Source organism: Macaca nemestrina, chromosome 17 (genome assembly GCF_043159975.1).
Source record: "Macaca nemestrina isolate mMacNem1 chromosome 17, mMacNem.hap1, whole genome shotgun sequence".
NCBI classification, from domain to species: Eukaryota; Metazoa; Chordata; class Mammalia; order Primates; family Cercopithecidae; genus Macaca; species Macaca nemestrina.
Window position 1 is genome coordinate 81,998,194 of NC_092141.1, and position 27,981 is coordinate 82,026,174.

Here is a 27,981-nt window from a genome sequence, read left to right on the forward strand (position 1 = left end):
ATACTTGTACACACATGTTTAGAGCAACACAATTTACAACTGCAAAAATATGGAACCAGCCCAAAGGCCCACCAATCAAGGAGTGGATAAAGAAAATGTGATATATATATATATATATATATATGTATGTATGTGTATATATATGTGTGTATATATGTATCTTATATACATGGCCCGATCTATATATATATATCATGGACTACTACTCAGCCATAAAAAGGAATGAAATAATGGTATTCGCAGCAATCTGGATGGAATTGGAGACCATTATTCTACATGAAGTAACTCAGGAATGGAAAACCAAACATCGCATGTCTTCACTCATAAGCAGGAGCTAAGCTAGGCATAAGAATGATACAACGGACTTTGGGGACTGGTGGAAAGGGTCAGAGGGTGGGGGTGAGCAATAAAAGACTACCTATTAGGTACAGTGTACATTGCTTGGGTGCACAAAAATCTCAGAAATTACCACTAAAGAACTTATCCTTTTAACCAAACTTCACCTGTTTCCCCCAAAACCTACTGAAATTTAAAAAAAAAAAGCACAAATAAATAAATATTTACATTTTAATTTAATTTTTTAAATTTTCCTCTGAGCCTAGGGCTCTAAATGCTTAAATAACAATTTCCTGGATGTAATAATGATAACTATTAGTGATAGGAAACAGATTCATAAGAATAAATATATAATAAACCATTTTATAATTATTAAACATTACAAAGCAAAATGTTATTTGAAATGTATATGTTAGTGAATGGGGCTTTATTCTTGTTTTTTCAATTCATTCATCTATATGAGGATAGTTATTAAGTAGTCATTACTAGGATAAGAGAGTTCATCAATTTTATTTTTATTTTTATTTGGTTTTTTGCTTTTTTGTTTTTTCTTTTTCATAACATAAGCAAAGAGAAAATGTGTTCATATAAATGAGAGGATGGGGAAAAAAAGAGATATTGTGTTATAATACTGGCATTCTGTTCTTTGTACTCTTTTCAAGTTTCAGGCCCAAAATCCCAGGGTAGTCCATCATGGAAAATTACTTTCAAGGACCTCTCTGCAGACAATTTGATTAGCTCCACCTTCAAATGACAGGACAGCATCAGAACTGCTAAAGGAATTGTGGGCCAGGCATGGTGGCTCACACCTGTAATCCCAGCACTTTGGGAGGCTGAGTCAGGTAGACCACCTAAGGTCAGGAGTTCAAGACCAGCCTGGCCAACATGGCAAAACCCCATCTCTACTAAAAATACAAAAAAAATTAGCCAGGCGCAGTGGCGCACACCTGTAATCCCAGTTACTTGGGAGCCTGCAGCAGAAGAATTGCTTGAACTTGAGAGGCGGAGGTTGCAGTGAGCCCAGATCCAGCCACTGTACTCCAGCCTGGACAACAGAGGGAGATGCCACCTCAAAAACAAACAAACAAAAAAAATGGACTTGTTCCCAGTGATTAGAGATAGGGCCCTTCACTTTCTCCACGCCAGCACCACCATTCCAAGGGGACCTCGATGTCTGCCTGAAGACCATGCCACCCAGAGACAAGGTCATAAGGCAAGAGCATCTTTCTTGTGTAAGGTGGAAAAGGGAAGCTGTGCCAAGGAAGGAAGGAAAGGAGGGCTGGCTTCCCCGGCATTCTTAGGCACAGCAGTTATAGGGAAGAGAACACATGGAAGCTGAGGACCTAGAAACTAATTTTCTCAGCACACTCTGTGCATCTGCGTATGGCTCGGAAAGGATGGCGTTTTTGACAGAACAATGGCTCCAGTCTAACAGCTACTGACTCAGATGGCCTCTGGCAGGCTCCACCTCCAGGCTAGTTTTTCCAGATCGCAGGGCTATAAAAACTGAGGAAAGAAACCAAGCCCTGATCAACTAAAAGGGAAACCCACATATTACATGCCTTTTGATATGGGTGATACATCTGCAATACACAGCACTATGACATCTTCATGCCTTAAAAATGGAATCTGAACTAATCAAGACTCCAGGTCTAACTCCCAGCTTACAGGAAATACAGGGGACTGAGGAACAAGTTAGACAGCACCACAAGGAAGTAATCAGCCAACATTCTAGAGACAAATGACCCAGTTTCTCCAACAAATTACTAGCATGAAAAAAAAAAAAAAAAAAAAAAAAAAACGAACTGTTAAAAAATTAAAGAGACTTAAAAGATAAAACAAACAAATGCAATGTAAAAACCTTGTTTGGACCCCAATTATAACAAAACAATATTAGATGACACCTTTAGAAAGATGGAGAAAATCTGAATATGGACTGGATGTTAGATCACAAAAAGGAATTATTAATTTGGTAGGTATAATGGCCATGTGATTATGTTTATTTTTAAAAAGTCATTCAGTTAGACATGTGTGTTGAATTTACAGGTGGAATTACATGATGTCTGGGATTTGCTTTTACAAAATATTCTAACCTCCCAAGAAGGTTGGGGGAGGACAGGTGAATTGAGATTAGCAAAATGTCAATAATGATCGCAGTTGGAAGATGGGTATCAGGGATTCATCACAGGCTTCTATCCACAATTTTTACATATTTAACAATGTCTATAATATCCTGGGTTCCATAACTCAAACCTGTAATCCCAACACTTTTGGAGCCCTAGGCAGGTGGATCACTTGAGCCCAGGAGTTCAAGACCAGCCTGGGCAACGTGGTGAAACCCTATCTCTGCAAAAACTCAAAAACTCAGCCAGGCATGGTGGCACATGCCTGCGGTCCCAGCTACTCAGGAGGCTGAGTTGGGAGGATCACCTGAGCCCAGAGAGGTTGAAGCTGCAGTGAACCATGATTGTGCCACTGTACTATAGCCTGGGTGACAGGGTAAAACTGTCTCAAAAAAAAAAAAAAAAAAAAAAAAGCCTATAAAAAAGATCCTTTAAGGGAGAAGGGGAGGAAAAACGTATATTTAGTTAGAGCCAACTATGTATTAGTCTAGGCCTGTGCTAGGCCCTTACCAAATATGATCTTGTTTTCCTAGTCCTGAGGCAGCTGTCAAATAAACCTCATTTGCTGTCTAAAGAGAAACGGGCATTTGATAAGCTGGGAGATAAATATGGCAGGTGATTAGAGGGAGGCGTTAGTGCCTGAGGAACACAGAGATGCATCTAGGTCGCAAGGGGAGGGACTGAAGACAACCCTTGGCAGACAAATGTCAGAATCAGTATGCCTCAATTTCCATTTCTCCTACTACATGCTACTTACCCCTGCAGCAAAGCCAAGACTTCCATCTAAGATCCGCCTCTGAAAATCAAAACAAGATGTTTCAGTTTCCAAGAGTCAATAAGATGATGTTTCCTGGGACAAGAAGAAACCATGAGGCCCAAAAGAGCCACACAAATAAAGACTGGCCCACTCCTGAGCTCGTGAGCTCCTGAGTTTATACAATGGGCCAAGAACCAGGGGGAAAGCTTTTGGTTAACTTTCCATCCACCCCATAGCCAATCAGAAGTGTTCTTTCAAGTGGTGCTTGGCTTGCCTTGGCCCTTGTGTTGTCTCTTACTCAGCTTTCCCTGTGAATTATGTTTGTAAACCTTTAGTAAGTAGCCAGTATAAACCTTTAGTAAGTAGTCGTCATACAAGGGTTGGTGACGAGCAGAGGAGCAGGTGAAACAATCAAAACCCTCACACAGGCCGGGCACAGTGTTCACGCCTGTAATCCCAGCACTTTGGGAGGCTGAGGCAGGCAGATCACCTGAGGTCAGGAGTTCAAGACCAGCCTGACCAACATGATGAAACCCCGTCTCTACTAAAAATACAAAAACTTAGGCTGAGCGCAGGGGTTCACGCCTATAATCCCAGCACTTTGCGAGGCCGAGGCAGGCAGATCACCTGAGGTCAGGAGTTCAAGACCAGCCTGACCAACATCATGAAACCCTGTCTCTACTAAAACTACAAATATTAGGCTAGGCGCAAGGGTTCGTGCCTATAATCCCAGCACTTTGCGAGGCCAAAGCAGACAGATCACCTGAGGTCAGGAGTCTGAGACCAGTGTGGCCAACATGGTGAAACTCCATCTCTATTAAAAATACAAAAATTAGGCATGGTAATGCGTGCCCGTAATCCCAGCTACTTGGGAGGCTGAGGCAGGAGAATCGCTTGAACTCGGGAGGCAGATGTTTCAGTGAGCCAAGATCATGCCACTGCACTCTAGCCTAGGCAACAAGAGCAAAACTCCATCTCAAAAAAAAAAAAAAAAAACCGTCACACAATGGGGTGCAAACGGGTACCACCATTTTGGCAAACTATTTGGCAGCACGAATGAGAGGTGAACACTATGCATGCCACTCCTGAGTAATTCCGTAACAGGAATGCACTTGTATTCAACAAACCCATGAAGAAAAATGTTCGGCAGTGCTATTTGTAAGACCCCAAAACTAGAAACTACCCAAATTCTCACCAACAGTAGGATGGATATGTTAATTAGGATATATTCATACAACAGGTACCATATGGCAATGGGAACACACACACATACTACAGTTATATATATACATATATCTTACAAACACAGGGACATTAAAGAAACTGGAAAACAAGTAGGGTAAAATCAGCCAGATGCAGTACATACTATATGATTACTCCATCTAAATAAAGTACAGAAACAGGGAAAATAGGCCGGGCGCGGTGGCTCAAGCCTGTAATCCCAGCACTTTGGGAGGCCGAGACGGGTGGATCACGAGGTCAGGAGATCGAGACCATCCTGGCTAACACGGTGAAACCCCGTCTCTACTAAAAAATACAAAAAAACTAGCCGGGCGAGGTGGCGGGCGCCTGTAGTCCCAGCTACTCGGGAGGCTGAGGCAGGAGAATGGCATGAACCCGGGAGGCGGAGCTTGCAGTGAGCTGAGATCCGGCCACTACACTCCAGCCTGGGCGACAGAGCGAGACTCTGTCTCAAAAAAAAAAAAAAAAAGAAAGAAACAGGGAAAATATCCGTGCTGCCAGAGATCAGAAAGGCGATGATCCTTGGAGTAGAGGTTGGGGATGGTAGGATCGGAAAGGAGACTGAAGGCTCCTGATTGGAAGGGGCTGTGAGGTGAGGAGCTGGTACTGTTTTGTTTCTTAATCTGGGCTCTAGTTTCACGAGCATTTGTGGAAAGTCATCAAACTGCACACTTCTATTAGGTTGGTGCAAACCTAATAAATGTACCAGCCTAATAAAATGTGCATTTTTCCAAATGCATCATATTTCAATAAAGGTTTTTTTTTTGCTATCTAGCCATAGATGAATGGATAGACAAAATATGGTATGTACATACAATGGAATAGTCTTCAGCCTTAAAAACGAAAGAAATTCTGGCACATGCTATAACATGGATGAGCTCTAAGGACATTCTTTGAAGTGAAAGAAGCCGTGTGGTCTACAGAACTTTTCACCTTACAAAACTGAAACCCCGTCTCTACTAAAAATACAAAAGTTAGCTGGGCATGGTGCCACACACCTGTAGGCACAGCTACTTGGGAGGCTGAGGTGGGAGGCTCACTTGAACCCAGGAGGCGGAGGCTGCAGTGAGCTGAGATCATGCCACTGAACTCCAGCCAGGGCAATAGGGCAAGACTATGACTCAAAAAAAAAAAAAAAACAACAGCCTGGACAGATAGGGTTACCAGTGAAACCCCGTCTTTACTAAAACTACAAAAAAAATTAGCAGGGCATGGTGGTACACGCCTGTAATCCCAGCTACTCAGGAGGCTGAGGCAGGAAAATCACTTGAACCCGGAAGGCAGAGACCAAGTGAACCAAAATCACGCCACTGTACTCCAGATTGGGAGGCAGAGCAAGACTCTGTCAAAAAATAAAATAGGCCGGGCGCGGTGGCTCACGCCTGTAATCCCAGCACTTTGGGAGGCCGAGGCAGGCAGATCACCAGGTCAGGAGATCGAGACCATCCTGGCTAACACAGTGAAACCCTGTCTCTACTAAAAAATAAAAAAATTAGCCGGGCGCGGTGGCGGGCGCCTGTAGTCCCAGCTACACAGGAGGCTGAGGCAGGAGAATGGCGTGAACCCGGGAGGCAGAGCTTGCAGTGAGCCAAGATGGCGCCACTGCACTCCAGCCTGGGCGACAGAGCGAGACTCCGTCTCAAAAAAAAAATAAAATAAAAATAAAATAAAATAACCCTGAAACTCTGTACTCATTCAATAATAACTTATTTCTGCCCTCCCCTGCAGCCCCTGGTAATCACCATTCTACAATGTGTCTCTATGCATTTGACTCATCTTGGCATCTTATATACCTAGGTTCTAGATAACCTGTGTTTTTGGATTGTGTGTTTTCTGATTTCCAATCTCCAACCCATCAGCTCCCGGGGCCGATGCGGTGCGGCAAGGGAGGTGGGGATTTTATTGTCCAAATCAAGGCCTGCTGTACTGGTCTCTAACACAAGAGCGCCTGACTTGCGAACTTCCTGAAGGTGTGTTCATTTCCAAATCTCCCTCACAACATGTTGAATTAGATCTTAAGTCACTTATTCATTTGCCATTCCTACAATGTTTCAGGCTACCCAGGTGAACGATGCAGGCATTGTGCATTCATCAAGATACCCATGGATGGCTCCAGGGCTACCGGACTGAGGGTGATCTGGGCTGGGGAAGAGAATGCAATTTCAGGCATATGAGGTGAGTGTGGGTTGTGCAGAGGTGTGGGGAGGGTATATGGATATGTGTGCAAGTATGGGTGTGTGGGACTAAAGGTAGAGTGTGTAGAAGGGGTGTAAGGATGGGGATGTGGGAGGAGGGAGAGATGTGGGGGATATAGGCATGCATAGGTTGTGGGGGCATGACAGTGAGTGAGGGCACTGGGGCTTGTGAGTGGGATACACGGAAGATGTAGGGGAGAGGGGTAAGGGTCTGCAGGGGGCCTGGATGGTGGGGGGAGCGGCTATATTCATCCCAAGAGGAAATGAAACAACCTGGACATGGGTTAAAAGAGAAAGGGAACAGATGCCCCTTCTTCTTCCAAGGTCTTTCCAACAATCCCACCCAACTCAAGGTCACAGGGGAGGACAGTTACACCTGAAATCTAATGCTCTTCTTTGGTCATGCATAGTACCACTTGCTCCAGGCCTACAAGAAATTACATGGCAGGCCAGGCGCTGTGGCTCACGCCTGTAATCCCAGCACTTTGGGAGGCCGAGGTGGGCGGATCATCTGAGGTCAGGAGTTTGAGACCAGTGGTGAAATCCCACCTCTACTAAAAACACAAAAATTAGCCGGGCATGGTGGCGCATGCCTGTAATCCCAGCTACGCGGGAGGCTGAGGCAGGAGAATCATTTAAACCTGGGAGGCAGAGGTTGCAGAGAGCTGAGATCCTGCCACTGCACTCCAGGCTGGGCAACAGAGCAAGATTCTGTCTCAAAAAAAAGAAAAAGAAAAAGAAGAAATCACATGGCAGGTAGAAATGAGGCAGCGGACTAACGAAGCCTCAGTAACGGGGCTTTTCTCACTTCCCATTCCCTTCAACTCAGGCTGTCAAGGGTCAGGAGGGGAGATGATGGTACATGAAGGCGTCTACAGCAAACAGCCATCTGTTCTCCCGGCCTGGCAGGGAGAAGGCGAGAAAATAAGAAGACAGCGAACAAACCCCAGCACACAATGCCTGGGAGTGTGGCCAGGGGCACTGAAAAAGTCTACAAACCTGCTGGGATGGTGCCCCTTTACCAAGGGGCTCCCCACCAACATTCAGAACCGAAGCAAGGCAACTCACCTGTCCACTAGAGAATACGAACACGAGAGCTGCCCCAGCTGCCGTCATCCCCCAGGTGAAGAATGTCCCCAGCAAGGCCTGGAACACAGAGCTGTGGCCTTGGAGCATGCTGGATACAGCTGTGCAAGAGGAGCAAGAGCGTCAGCCGCCGGTGGTCCCTTTCAGTGACAGGCGCACATTCTGACACGTCCTAACCCCCTGTGCGGGAGCTGGCCTCCCTCCGGCTTGACAGTATGCACCCTTCCACCACACCATCCCAGTGTCCCTCAGCCACCCGGCACACAGGTCAGGCTTCTCTATCCAGGTACCTCAGGAATTGGAAATCGTCTTAATCTGAAAGAAGGCATGGGGAGACGCTGGGGAGATGCCAGGGGAACCCATAAAAAGGCTGCAACATTGAGAGGTAGTTTCAAAAAGAAGCACAAAGAATGTGGTTTGTTCCAGGGGAAGGGGGCATAGGAGGGTCTGATGCAGCCTCCCCCACACAATCTGCCTCTTCTACCATCTCTTGCCCACCATCTGCGCCCAGCCTCCTCCAAAGACAGGTGACTAGTGCAGGTGATGTCAACACACTTCCAATCTAAATCCCCGTCATACCTGCAATGGTGCACCTGCCCAGCCAAAGGGTAAACTCCACCAACCAACCTTTGATTCTCCCCACCCCCAACTCTCCAATCCCATTCTCCATCATGCCTGCATGAGCACCAAACTCCAGCTCAACTGGATTATTTACGGCACCTTCCACAAGCCCCAGACAATCCTGCCTCCGAGTGCCTGTTCATTCAGTTCCCTCCTGGAATACCTTCCTTGCACATTTCCAGCCATCTGAACCCGGAGCATCCTCTGCAGCCCACCTAATGCCCAACTTCACAACGAAGGCTTTTCTGGCCTTCCCCAGCCCTGTCCCAGCATGCAGCTTTGGTCCTTTCTCAGCGTGGCTTTGCCTCCATCTTTTACAGCCTTAGTTGCTTGAGGACGGGGATGGTGCTTTTACATATTTGGCCACCCTGCAAAATAGGGCTTTGTAACCCCTGAAAAATATGTGCTGGATGGAAAAGGGCCAGCTTACCTGCACAGGACAGTCAGCAAGGACAAGCAAACGGACCCAGGAATGGAATGTCCCCTGGTCAACTCAGCACCCTGCTGCTAAAGCTGGTTACACCACCGCCCACCAAGGAAGGAAGGGAAGTACCATTCCCTCTCATTTCAGTCCAGAGAACCTCCTCCAGACTTCAACATACTTAAAATTCTGGATCTGAGATGACAATCAGATCTCTCCCTGTGGAAAGTTACAAGGCAGAGAAACCTATTTGTTGAAAAGCCCTGTGTTCCGGTACACAAACGCTGGGCTCAGGGCCTCATCTCAAAGCCTCATTCATCTCCCTGATGGTCGGCCAGCACCCAGAGGGCTGGCTGGACACGACCACAGTGGGCTCAGCCCTGCCAGTCCCCAGTGCTCTGTGAGGAGCCAGCAGCCCTGAACCTGCAGATCAAGAGCTGAAGACGCTGCCTCGACTGACCCTGGAAGGAAACCACGGCAGAGTGTGGATGGAGCCCTTATGCCAAGCGGCTCAGGAACACACCCAGGCTCAAACCTAGGAAGGGCTATGGGTCCAGGTGAGCCCAGGTGAGCCCTGGCTCAGCCCCTGTGCCAGAAACCCTGAGATAAATAGCAGATACAGAATCAGACTCTAATTCCCATACTCTAAACGAACTGCACCAATTGTGAAAACTGTGAGCACGCTAATTAAAGAAAAAAAAAATCCTTTTTAAAAGGCTACCCTTTACATCCGTCATCTTGCTCAGCCACCCTAAAAAGAGGGGTTAGTCTTTGTTTTTAAACCAAGCCATCTGGACCATTACACCAATCATCTATTCTGAGTTGCTGTGGATAAAATTTCAAACAGCATTTACAAAGAACAGCACAAAGTGATCATCCTCTCAGTACTTATCATCCAAGACAGGGCATAACAAAAACACCTTTCTCTCCTGTATTTGAATGTGCCTCTTGACAGCTACAGAAGAGAGCAAACAATTTACATTTGCCAACAGGCCAAAGTCAACGTGGATCTTGCGGGCTGGTGAACAGAACAGAGGGAGCTCATGGGTGTTCCTGGCGGTTACTGGGATAGGGAAACACTCGTCTAAGCCTGTCCCCATGTACACCTGAGCACCCTGCTGAGTAAGAAAAAGGGACACAGAGGGGAGACCAAGTCCACCATGCTTTCCATCCCAATAGGAGCAGCACGGATCATGAGCAATGCAAGCCCAGTGCCCCTCGGAGAAGTGTCTTCTCTATTAGCTGTTTTAAATCCTTGCTACTCCAAAGGTGGTCAGAGAACCAGCAGCGCTGGTCTGGGCTGGGAGCTAGTTAGGAACGCGGAAACTCAGGTCCCACCCAAGAGTTTCTGAATCAGGGTCTGCATTTTGTGGAATTCCATGGGGGATTCTTATGCACATTAAACTGTGGAAAGCAAAAGATTAAAACTGGTAAAACTTGGCCAGGCACAGTGGCTAACACCTGTAATCCCAGCACCTTGGGAGGCCAAGGCAGGCAGATCACCTGAGGTCAGGAGTTTGAGACCAGCCTGGCCGACATGGTGAAACCCCATCTCTACTAAAAACACAAAAATTAGTCGGGCATGGTGGCAGGTGCCTGTAGTCCCAGCTACTCAGGAGGCTGAGGCAGGAGAATTGCTTCAACCCAGGAGGCAGAGGTTGCGGTGAGCCGAGATGGCGCCACTGCACTACAGCCGGGTGACTGAGCAAGGCTCTGTCTCAAAAAAATAAAAAACAAATAAATAAATAAATCTGGTAAAACTTCTACAATACCAAGAGCTTAGAAAATGAGTTCTCCTGCCCCGTGTGGGATTGACAAGACCAAAGCAGAGTCCCAAAAGAACAGAAAAGTTTTCTGCAGAGTCTCAAGAGAAGAAGAAGTTTCTGGCAGAGTCCCAAGAGAACAAAAAGTCTTCTCTAACCGGCAGACCAGTAACGACTTTAGGGCACAGCATCTCCAGCACAGCTTACACAACGGGGCTCAGACTTCCTCACGATGGGGATATTAATTCCATCAACCTTGATTCGTTAGCGGCAGGGAGAATCATTCTCTGCCCGTTCCAACTTTTAAAATGCCAACAGCCTGTACATTTGTACACATCGGCCACAGCAGCACGTGGGCAATTTCCGGTTGATTGATACAGGTTTGTTTTATTTATTTCCTTTCTCCACCTTTTAAACTTGTTGTTCCGCTTCCAAGAGTCAGTTCAAGAGGCTGGTGAAGTTGCAGAAGTGGGAACAGCACTAGGGCTGCTGGGCCTTAGTGGAGCTGCACACACATGCCCTAACTCCACGAGGGGGAATCCAGCAGAAGGATTCAGGTTTGGGCGGAGAGGACTGTGGAAAAGTTCTCTAATGCCTCGCTACTCAAAGCGTGGTCCGCGGAACACCCAACCTGGGAATAGGTTAGCAATGCACACAGTCACGCCCCACCCAGACCTGCTGCAAGTTAACCAGATTCCCAGTCAAGTTCAAGAGGTCCAGCTAACAGCCAGAGCAAGTGGGAGGGGCCTGGGAGCAGCTGGAATTGTAGCTGCCTCTGCTCCCAGGAATCCCGGGTCCCGCCACACACCCCTAGGAAGCGATGAACGAAGAGGATCTTGGGTGAGGACTGTAAAAGGCAGGCATGTCATTGCCTTCCAGATCACCCTGGAGAGGGACATAGCGGGGGTCCGGAGACTTCCTTCCCGCCCCCCCCCCACTCTCCCACCCCACCCCGCCACCTGCCAAAGCCTCCAAACCCCTCCTCTCTCCAGACGCAGCCCCTTCCAAGCTCCAGGTGGCTGCCCTTCCAAGTCCCACACACTTGTCCTAATGGCACCGGACCCCGGGCCTCAAGCCCAACCAAAGGCACCGAAGGAGAGAAAAGCCAACTCACTAGGGTGCCCTCTCCAGCCCCCACTGCACTTCCATCAGCCCCCGCTGCCGCTCGCTCGCCGGCTCCACTCCCGCAGTCACTTCCTGCTTCTCTCCCGCACACGTGGCCCTCCCGCCTCCGGGCCCCGCCCCCTCGGCCGCAACTGGCAACTCCCGCCTGAAGAATAGATTCTCTGGTTCACAGCCGTCTGCAGGCTCAGGAACAGATCTGGGCGGGCAGAACAGAGTCCTGAGGCCAAGCGCCCAGCAGTCTGCGAGGGACTGCAGCCCTAGGGGAAGCTACAAACACCCAAGGAAAGAGCCCTTTGTAACACCCCTAATGTTACTTACGCTTTTATACCTTTGGCAGCCAGGTGCATGCCACTGGGAGCGCAGCAGAGCAGGATGTGCTGTGTGTGTGTGGCGGGGGAGGCTGGGGGCAGGTAACGTGATGGCATCGGCATCATTCTCCAGTCAATGAGCCTCAAAAGAATCACTGGAGGGAGTCAAATACAGAATGCCAGCACTCCCAAAGGCTCTGGTTCCGTCATTCTGGGTGGGACTGGCATTTTAGGATGTTTTTGTTTTTGCTTTTGTTTTTTTGAGATGGAGTCTTGCTCTTTTGCCCAGGCTGGAGTGCAGTGACCCAGTCTCGGGTCACTGCAGCCTCTGCCTCCTATGTTCAAGCTATTCTCCTGCTTCAGCCTCCCGAATAGCTGGGACCACAGGTGCATGCTGCCAAGCCCCACTAATTTTTTTTTGTTTTGTTTTGTTTTTTGTTTTAGTAGAGACAGGGTTTCACCACGTTGCCCAGGCTGGTCTCGAACTCCTGACCTCAAGTGATCCACTTGCCTGGACCTCCCAAAGTGCTGGGTTATAGGCATGAGCCACTGCGCCTGGCCTGAGATTTTGTTTTGAGCTAGGAGTTGCTGATGCTGCTGTCCTGAGACCACCCTTTGAAAAGCACTGCCCTAGGTCAAAGGCTTTGATCCGCAGGACTTCTGTGAAAAGATCAGAGGATAGGATTGGCTAGATTTAGCCAAAAACAAAACAAAACAAAACAAAATAAATACATATATACATACATACATGCATACATACAAGATGCCTGGGCCGGGCACAGTGGCTCACGCCTGTAATCCTAGCACTTTGGGAGGACGAGGCGAGTGGATCACGAGGTCAGGAGATCGAGAACATCCTGGTTAACATGGTGAAACCCTGTCTCTACTAAAAATACAAAAAATTAGCCAGGCGTGGTGGCGGGCACCTGTAGTCCCAGCTACTCGGGAAGCTGAGGCAGGAGAATGGCGTGAACCCAAGAGGCCGAGCTTGCAGTGAGCCAAGATCACGCCACTGCACTCCAGCCTGGGAGACAGAGCGAGACGCCATCTCAAAAAAATGAAAAAGAGATGCCTGATTAAATTTGAATTTCAGATAAATAACAAGTCATTTATTACTATAAGTATGCCCTGGGCAATGTTTGGGACATACTTATGCTACAGGCATATTTGTTGTTGATCTGAAATTCAAACCCAGCTGAGTGTCCTGTGTTTTATCAGAGCATGACCTGAGCAGAAAAACTACCTGTGGTATCAATCAATGGTGATAGCCCAAAGGGTCCAATAACAGGCCTCTTTTTTCCAGCAGAACTAGGTTGTTCAGACTGATGGTCGCACCATATACCATGCACTCTGTGGGGAAGAGAAGACAGCCTGGCCACTGAAGGGTGGTCTTTGCCCTTAAAAGACCCCCAACTCGTAGGAGTCAAATCAGCCATTGGAATTCCACATAACAGAGTATGACAGGCACACAGAGACGCAACACCCACATGGCATGGCCCATCGACTCATCTTCCAAAATGTCATAGCTCTTTCCTGCATGCTGCAATGGCCATAAAGTGATACGATATCTTAGATTCACTTCAAAATATGATGGAAGAGAGAAGTGGATGGAGTAGAGATTAAACAAAATTGGCCATGAATTAACCATTCTTAGGCTGGGCGCGGTGGCTCACACCTGTAATCCCAGCACTTTGGGAGGACAAGGTGGGCAGATTGTTTGAGCCCAAGAGTTCGAGACCGGCCTGGGCAACAAAGCAAGACCTCGTTGCTACAAAAAGTTAAAAAAAAAAAGTAGCTGGGCACAGTGGCAGGTGGTAGCTGGGCCTGTAGTCCCAGCTATTAGGGAGGCTGAGCAGGGAGGATTGCTTGAGCCCAGGAGTTTGAGGCTGCAGTGAGCTGTAATGGTGCCACTGCACTCCATTGAAAGACCGCCGAGACGGGCGGATCACGAGGTCAGGAGATCGAGACCATCCAGGCTAACCCGATGAAACCCCATCTCTACTAAAAACTACAAAAAATAACTAGCCGGGCGAGGTGGCGGGCGCCTGTAGTCCCAGCTACTTGGGAGGCTGAGGCAGGAGAATGGCATAAACCCAGGAGGCAGAGCTTGCAGTGAGCTGAGATTCGGCCACTGCACTCTAGCCTGGGCGACAGAGTGATACTCCGTCTCAAAAAAATAAAAACTAAAAAATAAACATAAAAAAGTAACCATTGTTGAACTCGGGGAACAGGCACATAGAGGTTCATTAAATGTTTCTGTTTCTACTTTTGTGCATGCTTAAATTTTTTTTTTTTTTTTAAGATGGAGTCTCGCTCTGTCACCCAGCCTGGAGTGCAGTAGTGCAATCTCGGCTCACTGCACCCCCACCTCCCAGGTTCAAGTGATTTTCCTGCCTCAGCCGGCCTCCCAAGTTCTCAAGTAGCTGGGACTACAGGTGCATGCCACCACGTCCAGCTAATATTTTGTATTTTTAGTAGAGACGGGGTTTTGCCACATTGGCCAGGCTGGTCTTGAACTCCTGAGCTCAAGCAATCCCCCACCTCAGCCTCCCCAAATGCTAGGATTACAGGAGTGAGACGCTGCACCAGGCTGCTTAAATTCTTTACACTGAAAAATAAACAGAAATGTTTACAACGATCCACAAAGTGCCTCTCCTGCCCAATCCTTTCTCTCCTTTCTCACTACTGCTGTGAGGATTCAGCCTCCCCATCCCTCATCTAGGTCATGGGAGTCACCTCCTTCCACTCCACCCTGTCTAGTCTGTTCCATGTACCACCGCCAAGATCAGCCTGCCTAAAGCACAGCACGTCACTCTCCTACTCAAAAAGCTCCAGTAGCTTCCCAGTGCCTTTGGCATAAAGTTCAAATGCTTCAGCCTGGAATTCGAGGTTTCCCGTGGTATGATTCCAACTAAACGTTCTCATTTCTGTCTCCCAGGGTTCTCCTCCCTGTGCCCTCTGGCCAAGCCAGGCTGGACAGCTCGCTGTCCTCCACACAGCCTTCCCTCCCTACCACTCATATCTCCCCTATACCATTTCTACTGAACTGCCCTTCGCCTCCCGAATCTAAGCCCCACCATCCTGCAAGACCCACGTTTAATGCATTCTCCTCCGGCACCCCATCTGACCTCATCTCCCACCTGTCCCAGCCCTGGTTACAAATCGAGTCTCTATCCTCTAAGGTCCCACAGAACTCCATCTGAATTCTAAGGCACTTGTCTTCTTCTATCTTCTATTGTAGGATCTAACTTCACTGCTATATTCGGCACACAAACCCAGGATTGGAATCAAGCTCCTTACTGAGCTCCTTCCCCTCATCCCAGCCAGCCTAGCACCTCATATTATATAGCATGTCCTCAGAAGACGTTTGCATGCAAAGCATAGGTAAACTTGATGTGGGGAAGGAAAAGTGGGGAACCTACTAACAGTTGTTGAATGCCTGACCTGGGCCACTTTATCTTTACCTCCTCCTCTTATGTAAAACTCACAATTCTGAGGGAAAGGTATTATTGTCCCCATTCTACAGATAAGGAAATTGAGGCTCAGGAAAGCTGTGGAGTAACGCGAGGTCCATGGGGCAGTGTGGGACACCAAACCCAGCTGACTCCTGAGATGGTGCCCTTCCTGCATGGGGCATTCGGGGCTCACAGGATAAGACCCAGAGCCACTTTGATCAGCATTTCTGCATCTCACTTTCTTTAAATCACACCAAGCCCATAAGCAGGAGGGGCGATAACCCCCATGAAACAAATCTTACCATTTCCCCATCTTTCTCGATAAACCCCCACACACATGCCCACTCCGGAAACATGCAAACTGCCCCTTTCACACACTCCCTTACAGTCAAAAGTGCCAGAGTGTTGGCCAGAAAAAAATGTTTCCTGGGCCTCACATCCGTAATCCCAAAACTTTGAGAGGCCGAGGCGGGTGGATCACCTGAGGTCAGGAGTTGGAGATCAGCCTGCTCAATCTGGTAAAACGCCATCTCTGCTAAAATTACAAAAATTAGCTGGCCATGGTGGTGGGCACCTGTAAGCCCAGCTACTCGGGATGCTGAGGCAGGAGAATCGCTTGAACCCGGGAGGCGAGGTTGCAGTGAGCCAAGATCATGCCACTGCATTCCAGCCTGGGTGACAAGAGCAAAACTCCATCTCAAAAAAAGAAAAAAAAGAAAATGTTTCCTGAAAGCTAAATACACTGACTCTGACCTCCACCCCACCCACAGTCCATTCCTATTCTCTCCCATGGGACCTAAGGTGGCCTGACGCCCCCAGGACAAAGGGATGGGATATGCAAGAACAGACCAGAATAGCGGCTCCAGAAGCAGTGGCAGGGGGATTTGCAGGCAGTGAAGGCTGCTTCCCACGTGTCAAAGGGCCCTAAGACTGATGCCAATCATCAACAAAGGAACCGCAAGGCAACAAGATGGTGGACGGCCCTTTCCAGAGGAATCGCTGTGGTTTGATCTGGCTAAATGCCCTCCTGGCATCTCCTTCTGGAAGACTGTTGGGGGCAAGCAGGGGGATCATGGGCTGCAGCTTTGCAGAAAGAATGGAGATGGGCATAAAGTTGTCCAGCCCAATGAGCCCTGGATCTCATCCTCTCTCATTCTCTCTCTCTCTCTCTCTCTCTCTCTCTCTCTTTCTCTCTCTCTCTCTCTGAGTTGATTGCTAGCTTCACAATCTGACCACATAGGAAAAAGCCCAGCTTGGCATGTGGGTTCTCAGGGACACATTTCCCAACCCCTCTTGAAACCACCATTGCAAAACTGTAACAGAGGCCGGGGGTGGTGGCTTACACATGTAATCCCAGCACTTTGGGAGGCCAAGGCAGGCAGATCACTTGAGGTCAGGAGTTTGAGACCAGCCTGGCCAACATGGCGAAACCCCATCTCTACTAAAAATACAAAAATTAGCCAGGCGTGGTGGAAGACACCTGTAGTCCCAACAACTGGGGAGGCTGAGGCAGGAGAATCATGTGAACCTCAGAGCCAAGATTGCACCACTGCACTCCAGCCTGGGGAACAGAGCTAGACTCTGTCTCAAAAAAAAAAAAAAAAAGAAAAGAAAAAGAAAAAATGTAACTGTAATGGCAACAGTGAAAGAGATTTGACCTAACAAGCTCAATCTTGCTCTAACCTCCAAGCTGTCCTTGTTCATTCTAGACATAGTTTGAACTACCTTTAGGAGGAATTTATAGTTTATAGTTTAAAACAAAGATGATAACAACCCTTTCCCAAAACAAACCTCTTTCTTGCCTGGGGATTAGACCGCCTTCGTAGGACTAACAAATTAGTCACAAGATTAGAAATTATGGCCGGGCGCGGTGGCTCAAGCCTGTAATCCCAGCACTTTGGGAGGCCGAGACGGGCGGATCACGAGGTCAGGAGATCGAGACCATCCTGGCTAACACGGTGAAACCCCGTCTCTACTAAAAAATACAAAAAACTAGCCGGGAGCGGTTGTGGGCGCCTGTAGTCCCAGCTACTCGGGAGGCTGAGGCAGGAGAATGGCGTAAACCCGGGAGGCGGAGCTTGCAGTGAGCCGAGATCGCGCCACTGCACTCCAGCCTGGGTGACAGAGCCAGACTCCATCTCAAAAAAAAAAAAGAAATTATGACTAGGCAGAGTGACTCACACCTGTAATCCCAGCACTTTGGGAAGCCAAGGCGGGCAGATAACCTGAGGTCAGGAGTTCAAGACCAACCTGGCCTACACGGTGAAACCCTGTTTCTACTAAAAATACAAAAATTAGCCAGATGTGATGGCTCACACCTGTAATCCCAGCTACTCAGGAGGCTGAGACACGAGAATCGCTTGAACCCAGGAAGTGGACACTGCAGTGAGCCGAGATCATACCACTGCACTCCAGCCTGAACAACAGAGTGAGACTCCACCTCAAAAAAAAAAAAAAAGAGAAAGAAGAAATTATGGTTTAGGAGTCATGCAGCTAGAGGCTACAAGATTCTGACCCTCCCTCAACTGCTTCTGAGATCAGTGCTTGAGATATTTTGCAGACCCTGCACCCAATGGATCAGCTGGCACCACCCAGATCAATAAACTGGCTTCTCTGATCTTGTGGCCCCTACTTAGGAACTGACTCCACACAAGAGGACAGCTTCAACTCCCTATGATTTCATCTCCAAACCAACAAATCAGCACTCTCAACTCAATGGCCTTCCCCATTCACCAAATTATCCTTAAAAACTCTGATCGTGGCTGGGCACGGTGGCTCGCACCTGTAATCCCAGCACTTTGGGAGGCTGAGGTGGGCAGATCACCTGAGGTCAGGAGTTAAAGACCAGACTGGCCAACATGGCAAAAACCCATCTCTACTAAAAATACAAAAATTAGCCAGGGGTGGTGGCGTGTGCCTGTAGTCCCAGCTACTCGGAGCCTGAGGCAGGAGAATCGCTTGAACCCAGGAGGCGGAGGTTACAGTGAGCCAAGAGCGCACCACTACACTCCAGACTTCATCTCAAAAAACAAACAAACAAACAAACAAAAACCCTCTGATCCCCGAACGCTCTGGGAGACTGATTTGAGTAACAATAAAACCGCAGTGGCAGGGTGCTTTGCAGGCAACGAGGACTGCTTCCCATGCATTAAGGGATCCTGACTGATGCGGATTATCGGCAAAGGAACTGCAGGACAACGAGATGGTGGATAGACCGGAGCAATCGCTGTAGTTTGATCTGGCTAACTGCCATGCTGGCACCTCCTCCTGGAAGACGGCAGTGGGACAGAGCAGGGGACAGCCTGCTCTGCATGAATTACTCTTTCTCTATTGCAATTCCCCTGTCTTCATAAATCGGCTCTGTCTAGGCAGTGGGCAAGGTGAACCCATTGGGCAGTTATACTCTCGGCTTCATTCTCCTCATCCTGAGTCTGAGAATAAATAACATAGTGCTCTCTCCAGGTTACTGTGACCTGGAGTGATGCCTCCAACACCCTGCCTAGCACATGTCCAGGCTTCCTTGAACGATGATTACCCATCAGCCCTCTTCCTCCTTCACTTATTCATTCTTCGTGGACTCAGCAGACCTTTCCTCAGCACCTATCCTGTGTCGTGCACTTTGCTGGAGCCGGGTACAGGGCAGCCAACTCAACAGATGCGGCTCTGCTTCGTCCGCCCTCGCTTGCCTGCCATTTCTTCCCCTGTGCTGGAGGCCGATCACAGAACACAGCGTGAGGACGGAGCCTCTGAGCCTGGGGCAGCCTGTTCCTTCCTTCCGCAGAGTGTAGATAATAAACCCAGCGGGAACTGGCTCTCAGATCTGCAGATGGGATCCTAACAGTGACAATAATAGGCAGTTTACAGACATGCTCTAGAAATGTAAGGGATTTCCTATTGTTGTTTATTCAGGGGATTTTTAAAATTACCCTCCACCCATCTATCCAGAATTCATCCCCTTCCCTCCACCTCCACTGCTGCCACCTGTGCTCAAACAACTCTGCTTCATCATCCTGCCCTGACCACCTGAGGGATGTTCCTGATTCCGCCCCCCACCCCCCGGCCCCATACCCTCCAAACAGTCCCCGCTCTTCACAGCAGCCAAAGTGATGTTTTAAAGACAAAAAATGCAGACTGGGCATGGTGGCTCACACCTGTAATCCCAGCACTTTCGGAGGCAAAAGTGGGCGGATCCCTTGAGATCAGGAGTTCGAGATCAGCCTCACCAACATGGTGAAACCCCATCTCTACTAAAAATACAAAAATTAGCCGGGCGTGGTGGCACATGCCTGTAGTCTCAGCTACTCAGGAGGCTGAGGCAGGAGAATCCCTTGAACCTGGGAGGCGGAGGTTGCAGTGAGTCAAGATTGTGCCACTGCACTCTAGCCCAGGCAACAGACGGTGACTCTGTCTCCAGCAAACAAAGAAAAGGACAAAAATACATTCATGCCAGTCTACTATGGCAAACTCTCTGAGAGCTCCACACTGCCCTTGATGTTCCCAAGGCTGGTGGCCTTGGGAACACCAGAATCACTCCAAACCCCTTCCTCACCCTGCTTCATCCTGGCTGATCTGCCTTCTCCTAGAACACCAAGCACACTCCTGCCTCAGGGCCTTTGCACTTCCTGCACCCTTTGCCTGTCTCCCAAATTTTCATCTGTCTGGGTCCTCTGTTATTTGGATCTCAGCTCCCATGTCACCCTTTCCAAGAGGCCTTCCTGGAATATCCAATCTAATGTAGATCATCCAAGCCGTTCTTTATTTTCTTCCTGGCACATCTTGATGTCTGGCAATCCTGTTTGTTTGTTTGTTTGGTCCCCCCAAATGCAAGCTCCATGAGAGCACTACCATGTCTGCCTTTTGCATTACTGTATCCCCAGTGCATGGTACACAGTAGCCGTTCAAGATTTATTTAAAGAGTAAGTCGATCTGACACATAAGTCTTATCTTTTTTTTCTTTTTAGACAGAGGCTCGATCTGTCACCCAGGCTGGAGTACAGTGGCACAAGCTCGGCTCACTGCAGCCTCCGTCTCCCAGGTTCAAGTGATTCTCCTGCCTCAGCCTCCTGAGGAGCTGGGATTACAGGCGCCCAACAGCATAAGTTTTGAATTTTTAGTAGAGATGGGGTTTCACCAGGTTGACCAGGCTGGTCTTGAACTCCTGGACTCAAGCGAGCTGCCCACCTTGGCCTCCCAAAGTGCTGGAATTACAGGCGTGAGCCACTGTGCCCGGCCTCTGAACAGGAAGTTCTAACCAGCCTCTTATGTAAGCACCATCCAGGGCAGCCAATAGCCACTTGGCACCACTTTTCTGAGCCTAGTACAAGGAAATGCTGCCTAGAGGCTTGAAGGAGAAACCACGTCACCAATCCAGTCCCTCCTTACCTTTGTCTAATGTTTGAATCCAAACCTGCACCACACATGCTCAAGGGAGGCACAACAGTAAAGCTTTCACTGACTTTATGCACATCTATTGTTGGGAGCAACGTTTCTGGTTTTGTGATAGGTTTTTTCCATTTTGTTTTTTGTTTTTGTTTCTTGTTTTTTTGTTTTATTGTGTATGTGTGTGTGTGTGTGTGTGTGTGTGTGTTTGTTGTGTTTTTTTTTTTTTTTGAGGTGGAGTCTCACTCTGTCACCCAGGCTGGAGGGCAGTGGCGCAATCTCCGCTTACTGCAACCTCCACCTCCTGAGTTCAAGCAATTCTCCTGCCTCAGTCTATCAAGTAGCTGGGATTACAGATGCACGCCACCACGCCCAGCTCATTTTTGTATTTTTAGTAGAGACAGGGTTTCGCCATGTTGGCCAGATCGGTCTTGAACTCCTGACCTCAGGTGATCCACCCACCTCGGCCTCGCAAAGGGTGGGATTACAGGTGTGAGCCACCGCACCTGGACTTGTGACACGTATTCAAAATGCAAAACCAAGCTTTCTTGACTGCCAGCTTAATAAGATATCCAATTATTAGACAAAAAAAAAAAAAAAAAACCCCACCACTGACAGAATATGAAATCATCTCTGTCTCTGAGATGATAATCAGCATAAATCAGTCTTTCTCATTTTTCTACATTTGTTGCTTCAAACATCTCTTCTGGCATCTCATATTAAGCAATTCTGTGGAGGCCATTTTGATAGGCTTACGAAGAGAAATTGCTGAAGAATTAAGTTCTATTTTGAGCCTATTCGTTCACAATTGCATGGATCATGTAAATGACCTGTTCATTCATTCAGTCACTCAGCAAATGTTCACCACACACTCACTGTGCCAGAGGCACGTCTGGGTCACTGGGTACACACCAGGAGACGAGGCAGACGCAACCGTGGCTTCATAAAGCTTCCAGTCTAGAAGCTTGGGGCATTGGATCAATTCTGCATTATAAACTAAGGCTTATTATCAAAGCTATTATATTGTTAAACTGCCTCTTTCCTTTTCTTATTCCTCATAATACAGCCATGCCTTCCACTGCTGGAAGCCAGTGAGTCACTCTAGCTAGTGAGGACAAATCAACAGGAGAGAAGAACTGGTCACGCGTTTCAGCACAGCCAGGCCCAGCGCCTTCACGTGCAAGTGGGTTGCTGGGAGCGGAGAGTGTTCCCGATGGGGAGGAGACCAGTTACATATCAATGTAAACTCTGCTGATAAATTGTCAAAAGAGATCTCAGAAGAAAAGGACCCAAATCTAAAGTCTGGGTATTTGTGATTTCTTTCTCATTCTAAAGTAATACTCATTTTCCTACCTACATTTCTTACTTTTTCTTAAAGAAGACCTTCAAAATTGTATAAGTTTCAGAATCCACAAAACCTGGATGTGTCCTGGGTGAATGTTTAGAGATTTAAGCAGGAAAACAACTTCCTCTGCTGGACAGAACCATACCCCCTCCCTTCCCCTAAAGACGTCCATGTCCTAATCCCTGAAACCTGTGAAAATGTCACCTTACAGGGCAAAAGCATCTTTGCTGATGTGACTCAGCATCTTGAGATAGGAGATCATCCTGGATTATCTGGGCGGGCCCACATAATCAGTCACAAGGGTCCTTATAAGGAGAAAGAGGGCCGGGCGAGGTGGCTTAACTGCTGTAATCCCCGCACTTTGGGAGGCTAAGGCCAGTGGATCACTTGAGGCCAGGAGTTTGGGACCAGCCTGGGCAACATGCTGAACCCTGCCTCTACTAAAAATACAAAAAATTAGCCGGGCATGGTAGCATGAACCTGTAGTGCTAGCTGCTTGGGAGGCTGAGGCATGAGAATCGTTTGAACCTGGGAGGCAGAGATTGCGTGAGCCAAGATCGCACGAGCCAAGATCGCACCACTGCACTCCAGCCTGGGCAACACAGCGAGACTCTATCTCAAAAAAAAAAAGAAAAGAAAAAGAAAAAAAAAGAGACAAAGAGGGAGGCAGCAGAGTCAGACTAAGAGGAGGTGATTCAATGACAAGGGAAACAGAGGTAGGAGAGATGCAGTCAAGAGCCAAGGAATGTGGGCTGGACAAGACAAAGAAGTGGGCTCTGTCCTAAGGCCTCCAGAAGGAGTGCAGCCTTGGGACATCTCGATGTGTAGGACTTCTGACCTCCAGAACTATACAAGATAATAAATTTGTATTGTTTCAAGCTACCACGTTTGGGATCAGTTGTTCCAGCCGCCATGAAAAACGCGCTTCCTTTTGGCTGGAAGCATCTCATCTCACAGACACCTTCTCCGGTGAAGTTGTGAACCACCAGGGTCCATACTGGGTCCTCATTCACTGTCGTGACTAGGTAGGACCAGCTATATAATTTGCAGGACCTGGTGCAAAAGGAAAATGGGAAGCCCTGGTTCAAAAAGTAGGGGAAAATGCCATTAAAGGATCTAGAATATAATGTCTTTTCCTTTCTTCCATATCCCTCCCCTGGCAATGTGGAGACTCTATTGTTTCGTTGAACTTTGCTTACAAAACACAAGTTCAAAGATAAAATTATCAGCAATCTCAAGACATGACAGCAGAGCATTAAACAAGCCCAGTTGCTTCTGCACATGAGGCCCCGTGTGACTGCACAAGCCACAGGCTCATGAAGCGCATCACATCCCTGGGCTGATGTGGCAGGCCCAGAATGAAGGCCACAATGTCAAAATGGGAAAATCAGCCAGGGTTGATTATTCAGAAAAAAAAAAAACATCACAGAGAGGTTCAGAAGTAGAAGTTTCTGTATGGAGGGAAAGCAAAATGCAAAACATACAATACCCACAGCCAGAGTGGGAAGCTCTGATCTAAGCCAGTCCAGGGAAGGAAGCAGCAGAAACTCCAGGTGTCTGGGAGTGGGGGTTGGACATCCTGTGGGGGAAGCCTGGGATTTGGGAAGGAGAAATTTCAATTCCCAGTGGAATGAGAAGCTAGGTGAGAAAGAAGGCAAAACCATCTTCTCAGCAATCAGAAACTAGCGGACAAGTATCTGAAGTCTCTAAGCTCTCGGGTGTGAGGAACGGTTAAAATGCTTTTTAAATGGGATGGCTATGGTAGCTCATGCCTGTATTCCCAGAGCTTTGAGAGGTCGAGATGGGAGGATTGCTTGAGGCCAGGAGCTCAAGATCAGCCTGGGCAAAATAGTGAGATCCCACATCTACCAAAATTTTAAAAATTAGCCTAGTATGATGGTGCACACCTGCAGTCCAAGCTACTTGAGCGGCTGAGGTGGGAGGATCACTTGAACCCAAAAGATAGAGGCTGGGAGTTCGAGACCAGGCTGACCAACATGAAGAAAACCCATCTCTACTAGAAATACAAAATTAGCCGGGCGTGGTGGTGCATGCCTGTAATCCCAGTTACTCCGGAGGCTGAGGCAGGAGAATCACTTGAACCCAGGAGGCGGAGGTTGTCTTGAGCCAAGTTTGCGCCATCGTGAGCCAAGTTTGCGCCATTGCACTCCAGCCTGGGCAACAAGAGCGAAACTCAAAAAAAAGAAAAAAAAAGATAGAGGCTGCAGTGAGCTATGATCACATCTCTGCACTCCAGCCTAGGCAGTAGAGTGAAACCTTGTCTTAAAAATTAATTAATTAATTTTTTTTTTTTTTTTTTGAGATGGAGTCTCACTCCGTCGCCCAGGCTGTAGCGCAGTGGCACAATCTCGGCGCACTGCAACCTCCACCTCCCAGGTTCAAGCAATTCTCCTGCCTCAGCCTCCCAAGTAGCTGGGACTACAGGTGCCCGCCACCACGCCCAGCTAATTTTTGTATTTTTGATAGAGACGAGGTCTCATCATGTTGCCCAGGCTGGTCTCAAACTCCTGACCTCAAGTGATCTGCCCGCTTCAACCTCCCAAAGTGCTGGGATTACAGGTGTGAACCACTACATCCAGCTAAATAAATTTAATTTTTAAAAAAAGAATTAAAAAAATAGATATTGGCTCAAAAGGTAAAACAACTGTAGAAATCTAAACGTACATAGATATTGGCTCAAAAGGAAAAAAAACTGTAGAAATCTAAACATAACACTTTGTTGTTGTTGTTGTTGTTGTTGTTGAGACGGAGTCTCACTCTGTCGCCCAGGCTGGAGTGCAGTGGGGGGATCTCAGCTCACTGCAAGCTCCGCCTCCCGGATTTACACCATTCTCCTGCCTCAGCCTCTCAAGTAGCTGGGACTATAGGCACCCGCCACCTCGCCCGGCTAGTTTTTTGTATTTTTTTAGTAGAGACGGGGTTTCACTGTGTTAGCCAGGATGGTCTCGATCTCCTGACCTCATGATCCGCCCGTCTCGGCCTCCCAAAGTGCTGGGATTACAGGCTTGAGCCACCGCACCCGGCCTAAACGTAATATTTAACTAAATGTCTATAAAACCTTTTAAGTGCTGACTTTGGTATTCATAAAAAATTTAATTACATTCTCATCATTGGTTGCTGGGTCATTAAAAAGAGAAAGAAAAAAATTTAATTACATTCAAAAAGCAGTCTAAGGCTTAGCTTTTCTGACTTCAAGAGAATTCCTAAGTATACACAATGATGGCCAAGAAATTGCAGTCAATCGTAAATCAAATATGCTTAGGGGCCAAATACTTTCAAAAGCAAAATTATAAAAATCTTTCTGATTCTTGTATAAGGAATAAAAGCACTTAATGTGTGATGTGGGAGCATTTTAACATGATTGTTGCAATATAGGATGAGTCCTCAAAAAGTGAGAGTTCTTTAGAGGTCTACACAGATCCCAAAAGGCCCCAGGGAATGGGGAAGGAACCGGATTCCAAGAAACTTAATTCCTCTCTCAGAGTGGGAGCAGAAACAAATCTCATCCCATGTGAATTCGCTGAGGCTCACAGAGGGCTGATGATAGGGTCAGGGAAAGAGGTGGGTGAGCCTTCCCAGCGAGGAGGGTGGTCTCTTGCTGTTACCATCACCCCAGGGGATGAGACCAGCAAGCCAGGAGCCTTCAGAGGTGGGATGATGGGAAGGAGAACTCCTGGAAAAGAGTGAAGAGCACCTCCCATAGATGCAGAGAACAAGGGGCGAGCTGGTCCCTCAACTGCCCACAGTCAAGAGAGGCCCCGGGGTTCTCCAGACCCCATCAGACAGCTCTGGATGGGAACAAGGCTGGAGCTAGAAATGTATGGCTGCTATGCCAGGTCGCTTGAGAAGTCCTGCATAGGAGTTGAATAGGGGCCCCAAAAAGAGACATTCAAATCCCAGTCCCTGTCTGTGAATGTAACGTTGCATTCATTAAAAGCCTTTGCAGAGGTAATTAAAAATCTTGAGATGGGGCCCGGTGTGGTGGCTCATGCCTGTAATCCCAGCACTTTGGGAGGCCGAAGGGGACGGATCACTTGAGGCCAGGAGTTCAAGACCAGCCCGGCCAACATGGTGAAACCCCATCTCTACCAAAAATACAAAAGTCTGCCAGGCATGATGGCTGGTGCCTATAGTCCCAGGTACTCAGGAGACTGAGGCAGAAGAATCGCTTGAATCCGGGAGGCGGAGATTGCAGTGAGTCAAGATTGCGCCACTGCACTCCAGCCTGGGTGACAGTTCGAGACTCAGTCTCAAAAAAATAAAAAATAATTTAAAAAATAAAAAATAAAAAATCTCAATATGGGATCATCCTGGATTAACCAGGTAAATTGTAAATTCAATGACATATGTGCTTGTAAGAGACCAAAGGAGAGAAATCAGGGACACAAAGAAGAAGAGAAGGCCATTGCAACACAGAAATAGAGATTGGAGGCCGGGCGTGGTGGCTCACGCCTGTAATCCCAGCACTTTGGGAGGCCGAGGCGGGTGGATCATGAGGTCAGGAGATCGAGACCATCCTAGCTAACATGGTGAAACCCCGTCTCTACTAAAAATACAAAAAATTAGCCGAGTGTGGCAGCGGGCGCCTGTAGTCCCAGCTACTCAGGAGGCTGAGGTAGGAGAATGGCATGAACCCGGGAGGCAGAGCTTGCAGTGAACCAAGATCAAGCCACTGCACTCCAACCTGGGCGACAGAGTGAGACACTATCTCAGAAAAAAAAAAAAAAGAAATGGGATTGGAGTGAAGCAGCCACAAGCAAAGGAAAGCTGGGAGCCACCAGAAGCCAGAAGAGGCAAGTATCCTCCCCCGGAGCCTTCAGAGAGACCGTGACCCTGACAATACCTTGATTTTAGACTTCTGGACTCTAGAGCTATAAGAGAATAAATTTCTGTAGCTTTGAGCCGCCCAGTTTGTGGTCTTTTGTAGTATTGTGCGTGTGTGTGTGTGTGTTGTTTTTGTTGTTGTTATTTTTTAAGACTGAGTCTTTCTCTGTCACCCAGCCTGGAGTGTAGTGGTGCAATCTTGGCTCACTGCAACCTCTACCTCCTGGGTTCAAGTGATCCTATAATACCAGCACTTTGGGAGGACAAGGCAGGCGAATCACTTGAGGTCAGGAGTTCCAGGCCATCTTACCCCAACATGGTGGTCTCTACTAAAAATACAAAAATTAGCTGGGTGTGGTGGCGGGTGCCTGTAATCCCAGTTACTCTGGAGACTGAGGCAGGAAGATGGCTTGAACCCAGGAGGCAGAGTGAGCAAACATCTCGCCACTGCACTCCAGCCTGGGTGACAGAGAGCGACCCTGTCTCAAAAGAAGCAAACAAACAAACAAACAATAGTAAAATATCTCTTAGCTGAAAAGCCTTCTCAGAAGCCTGAGTTCTTGCTCAGCAAAACCTTCGTTTGGGTCTGTGGGTTTGTCAACAACAGCACTCGTGTGGGCATTCAGGGAAGCATTCGTCACTTAAGCCGTGGATGCCCTCAGACTCTAGGACCTGCCGGCTTCTTCCCTAGGGCAGCCGCGGCAGCAGCAGCAGTGACAGAAAGCCACAAAGGCAGAAGCACACAGGTATGTGACAAGAAACCAGGGCATGGCAGTTTAAGCCCAGATTTTGACAGTAACTCGCTGGGCAACCTTCTCCTCTCTGGTTCTGAAAAATAGAAGAGTTGGACCAGGGACGCTCCAAGGTCTCTTTCTCAGCTAAAGGCTCTGAAGTTTCTGATTTATTGCCTCAGTGAAGCAGTGCCAGATCCCAGACTGGAAGGGTACAGCTGTGAATCTAGAACCAAGGCCTCATCCAAT

At 48.0% G+C, this 27,981-nt stretch overlaps 1 protein-coding gene across 11 annotated transcripts in view; it reads right to left on the minus strand.

Moving 5' to 3' along the window:
* LOC105469096 (solute carrier family 39 member 11) overlaps positions 1-27,981 on the minus strand; it is a 565,539-nt gene that overhangs the window by 452,077 nt on the left and 85,481 nt on the right. For 2 of the 11 annotated variants that reach the window (XM_071083527.1, XM_071083522.1), the window contains exons 1-3: positions 11,659-11,749; positions 7,722-7,840; positions 3,217-3,255 (exon numbers count right to left, since the gene is read on the minus strand). In XM_071083527.1, coding sequence (XP_070939628.1) covers positions 3,217-3,255; positions 7,722-7,829 — 147 coding nt within the window. In that variant the 5' untranslated portion in view covers positions 7,830-7,840; positions 11,659-11,749. Of the gene's footprint in view, positions 1-3,216; positions 3,256-7,721; positions 7,841-8,790; positions 8,810-10,702; positions 10,722-11,352; positions 11,394-11,658; positions 11,750-27,981 lie in introns of those variants that run through there. The other 9 variants (XM_071083520.1, XM_071083519.1, XM_071083524.1 and 6 more) reach the window with 7 other exon arrangements.